This window comes from Berghia stephanieae, chromosome 2 (genome assembly GCF_034508935.2).
Source record: "Berghia stephanieae isolate SIO BIC M18660-M18661 chromosome 2, UCSD_Bste_1.3, whole genome shotgun sequence".
In the NCBI taxonomy this organism is placed as follows: domain Eukaryota; kingdom Metazoa; phylum Mollusca; class Gastropoda; order Nudibranchia; family Aeolidiidae; genus Berghia; species Berghia stephanieae.
The window spans coordinates 89,917,185-89,922,184 of NC_088361.1; the positions used below are offsets into that span (position 1 = coordinate 89,917,185).

General features: G+C 36.1%; 1 protein-coding gene across 18 annotated transcripts in view; it reads left to right on the top strand.

Annotated features, from left to right (window-relative positions):
• The window catches only part of LOC144965798 (death-associated protein kinase 1-like), a 179,222-nt gene that overhangs the window by 106,001 nt on the left and 68,221 nt on the right, over positions 1-5,000 (top strand). For 7 of the 18 annotated variants that reach the window (XM_078901529.1, XM_078901527.1, XM_078901524.1 and 4 more), the window contains exon 2: positions 2,545-3,215. The exons of 3 other annotated variants lie outside the window; for them this stretch is intronic. In XM_078901529.1, coding sequence (XP_078757655.1) covers positions 2,883-3,215 — 333 coding nt within the window. In that variant the 5' untranslated portion in view covers positions 2,545-2,882. Of the gene's footprint in view, positions 1-2,076; positions 3,216-5,000 lie in introns of those variants that run through there. 8 more of the 18 variants (XM_078901532.1, XM_078901533.1, XM_078901531.1 and 5 more) reach the window with 3 other exon arrangements.

Consider the following 5,000-nt stretch of genomic DNA (forward strand, 5'->3'; position numbering starts at 1 on the left):
CTGCTGGTCACATACTATTAGACCACTACCACAACGTGATAGGTACAATATATTATCATAGGAATATCTGGCGGTGCCAGGTGCATTGTCCATTGTGTGGGCAGGGGCGACCCACTTTTATGATTACATGTATTATGATTCTGATTACGGTACATAGGTTATGTCCATGCGCTGTCGGTGGACGCCTGTCGTACTATGGGAAAACTCGTATTTAAGATTTGGCCAAAATACTCGTCCTTTTCAAATATCGGTCAATTTAAACGACCTTCACCATGGCAAAAAATCTCAAACCCGTGGAATAAAGAAGACTTCGCGAAGTCCCAGATTTGAGAGGTTTTTCTGTTTGCTAAGATTAAGGTAATTTAAATCGATCGAATCTTGAAGGACGAGCTTTCTGGACAATTTTTAAAACATTTTTAATTGTGCGGCTATGTGGTCTTGTGGCATGGCACTCGCTTTCGGATCGGAAGGTCCTGGGTTCGAGCCTCGCTCGGCACATAGTTGAGTCCTTGAAAAAGGCCCTTTACTCACATTCTCTCACCATACTCTGGTGTAAAATGAGTACCTGGCCGTAACAGCGTTTTCTCTGCCGAAAACAACATTTCTAATATCCACGAACAGGCGTCATGTCTCGTTCCACATGTTATATGTTGCTGTTGGTCAGGGACCCTTTGTAAAGCGCTTTGAGCACATTTAGTGGATATTGCGGTATATAAATGCTCACGTTTTGTTTCCAGAGTACTGAAGTTAACTGGTTAAATCTTTGTGATCCATGGGCACATGTGACCAACCGCCTCGAAGCGGTATTATATCGTGATGAAATGACAAATCAGAGACCAGGTACTGGTGTAAGATAATCAGGTTCGATCGTAGCCATCGTTAACATATAGTTATAGACTAGAATCATCTAAGACTTATAGTTTGACGTCATTTTTTAGGTTTGTGCAGCGCCTCGTGAGTTGTCCTTAGTAGAGCCCAAGGTAACAAATGATTCCATTGGTTGAACTATTTTAACACAACTCACGATTTGTTTTCTTTTGTGGCCACAGACTTTTCTTTTGACGTCATGTTTTTGGTCAGTGTCAAGTTATAACTTTACGATGGCTACGGTTCGATCCCCAGTCGATGTAGGCTGATTTTCTGATATTTTTTTTCTGATGTTTTATTTTTCTTGTCTGTTTCTTTTTTTTTCTTCTGTCTTGTCTGGCACTGTTTCATACACACCTTTTCAGATTTATATCGTGATGAATAAAAACATAACATACATCAAATTCAATTTAAAGCTAATGTTATAAAGTTTTAATTCAAAAATTCCAAACTTCCTTATTCTGACCGTAGTGACTTAATATTCAATTATCAAATCAGATAGTAGACATTCCACGATTGTATACGAAGCTTAATTCTTCAATCGATACTATGTTTTATATCAATAAGAATGACTTTTTTTAATATTGCAAAGTTATTAACGCAGTAATAATAATAATAATAATAATAATAATAATAATAATAATAATAATAATAATAATAATAATAATAATAATAATAATAATAATCATTATAGTAATAATAATAATAATAATAATAATAATAATAATAATAATAATAATAATAATAATAATAATAATAATACTAATAATACTAATACTAATAATAATAATAATGATGATGATGATGATGATGATGATGATGATGATGATGATGATGATGATGATAGTAATAATAATATCAATTCGTCCTTGGAAAGAGATAATTTAACGATATATATTTTTTTTATTACATCTGCGATTTCCATTAGAATGGCTTTCTTTCAATTCCGTCTTTAATTCTTCTATCAGAATAAAACATTATTTAAATATGTGTGTGGATGTTCATGGATATGTGTGTTATATATATATATATATATATATATATATATATATATATATATATATATATATATATGTGTGTGTGTGTGTGTGTGTGTGTGTGTGTGTGTTAACACGGTTGACTACTCTTGTCTTATTGCGTATTTAATTTCGTGAACGATCATTATGAGGAACGTAATATAATATAAAATAATATTCATCATAATAATATAATGTAACGATATGATTGCTATGCGGGATGGCTTTTGAACACTTGTATCATCTTTTTATCATAATTTGTGACCAGTCGTCTCAATCGGGTATGTCGGGGTGAACTGGATGACCAAAAGAGATTTAAAGTTTACATGATCAGAGATTGCGACATTTTACTTTTTATCTCATCAAGAGTTTACGTTCTTTCTTCGAGATAAAACAGAAGTCTTGACACAAGTCTCATATTTCATGCCACCATCTAGACCTTCACGACATTATACCTTTTTGGGGCGGTAGGTCACAATTTGGGATGTGATGCGCACACGCGTGTTACTTATTGTAATATCGTCTATAATATGTGGGAGAAAGGAATTTACGACACGTTGTGAAATGATACAATGTGGTATATTTCACTTTCGTACCATAATATTTCGTTTTCAGTAGTAAACGTTTGCACCCAAAAATGCCTATATTTCGTGTATTATAGGTGATTTTTAAAAAGCTCTCAAGCACTACTGGCGTTGATTTTCGAACATCTACATAATACAGATGAATTTCGTAATCCTGTTAACAGAGATTGGTTTACAATAACTAAAAATTTATGTGATGTGACACCTGAATTCATTTTACGGATATGTAGATAACTTGACTGTGAAAATGTCTCAGAGCGTCACAAAATGGACTTGGATGCTCGCTATTTCTCTTGTCAAAACTTCAAATAAATAAATGTATAAATTTTAGACCTTTTGTGATGTGAACATTTCGAACTCCCCCCGTTCCGGTCGGCGACTTGTTTCGACGAATATCACAAGCACCACCACCTGCATGATCAGGTCCAAGATCAAGACGTCGAACCCAGCCAGGTATATGGGGGCCTTGGACCTGCTGCCCCGGAAACGAGCATCAGTCTACTCCAGCAAAGATGCCGGCCTCCGCTCGTCGTCAACCGCGTCATCAGCTTCATCTTCTTCCAGCTCGTTTTCCGGAGGCGGCAGCGGCGGGGTCATGGGGTCAAGGTCATCGAAGTCTTCTACAGGATACGAGTCGTACCTGAGGGATGAGATGGAGGACTCGCTCTACTGTCCTTCTTCCCGGAGTGGCAGGAAGGAAGGGGATGACGGGTCGGAGGACGAACTCACTTTGTCCAATGTCTTCCAGGTAGGTTATGTTGAAGACCATCGTAGTTTGTTTGTTTGGGTTTTTTTGTTTGTGTGCTTATTTTTTCCAGAGAACAAGGGTCTTAAGTGCAGAAAAATGAAATCGAAGAAAAAGTTGAAGTTGGTATTTGGTTGCTTTTTGTTTGTAAGTTTTCGTTGGTTTTTTTTTTTTTTTGTTTGTTTGTTTGTTTGTTTTGTTTTGTTTTTGTTTGTTTTTGTTTTTGTTTTTATTTGTTTCCTTTTATTTTATTTTCGTTTTTTTATTATATTTGTTTGGTTGGGTTTTTAGTTTGTTTGTTAGGTTGTTGTTGGTGGTTTTTTCCCTTCTTCCTTTCTTTCTGTTGTTTTCCCTCCCTTTTTCTTTCTTTCTTTCTTTTTTTTTTTTTTTTCTTTTTCAAAGCAGTCAATGTCAAATCCTCTGTAGAATCTGAAGGGACTCATTTTTATCGATTGATGTTTGAAGTAAATGTTTTCCGGACATGCGAAAAAAAAAAGTATTTTTGGTCAGAATAAAATTGGCGTGGTGGCATACTGAATTCGGCAATTTTATAATACTTATTTGGCATTGTTTTTCAAAATTCATCAGGCAACCCTGCCCCAAAATGTCGTAAATTCGCTTCAACAGTCGTAACGCCACTTCCCTCGTAATGACGCACTGTAACTTACTAACGGGCTCTAAACTATCGGAACAATGGCCCTTATGAAGTATTTCTCCTAGGAGAATAAAAGCGTATCCAGAGGGGAAAAAAACATTATAAATCTGATCATGTTTTGACTTTTACACATTCTTTTCACAAGACATATGAAAAGTTCTAGCCAGCATGAAGCATAAAAAGTACCGATTTTCTTTGTTTAGAAACACGATGTCGCCGTGCTGGGCGACGTGACATCAGACTATTGAATCCAATTAAATTTTACAATCATGATGATTCATTTTAAAACGGCATTTCTGCGGGTAAATTAACAGTCACTGCGACACGTGTGTCCCTCGAATAATTCGGTAGTAAGCTTGATATTATATCTTACACGTTCAAATTGAATTTGGTTGACAAACGTATCAAATGTGACCAGCGATACTTTAGATGTTGAATGTGACCCATCGTATAGAAGCAGTATTATATCAAGGTGAACCAGAGACTGGGAATTGGAATTGACAGCCTCAAATAAAGGGGGCTCAAGATAGTTACTACGTTTAAAACTACTTTTTTTTTTTATTGAGTGGAGGATGACGTTTATTGTAGACCGTCCCCTCGTGGCCAGGCGGAGATTGTCGTAACAGTCAGTTCGTGGCTTAGACCGTAGCCATCGGAAAGTTATAGCCTGACCAAAAAATGACGTCAAAATGCCAGTCTTTTGCCACAAAAGAAAACAAATCGTGAGTTGTATTCAATAGTTCAACCAACGAAATAACTTTTTCCATGAGCTCTTCTAACGACAACTCACTAGACGCTACACAAACCTAAAAAATGACGTCAAACTGTCAGTCCTAGAGTATTCTAGTGTCAGGCTACGCTTCGACTCCCCATCCCCGAAAAAAAAAAGTTTTTATTATCTATTAGTTACTTGCACTTTTCTACTCACGTCTTCATTTCTTGTTATTAGCCTCAAATATGAAACTTAGAGAAACTATTGTGCATTTCGCGCTACATAAATAAGAATAAGCTTCGACTGCATGGGCCTAAACATTCTGAAGAGTTTTTTTAGATTAAAAAAAAATTACTTTGACGCCATAGGATAGCGCACACTCTTAGGGCGTGACATCGATAAGACAGGGACTTTTAGATTG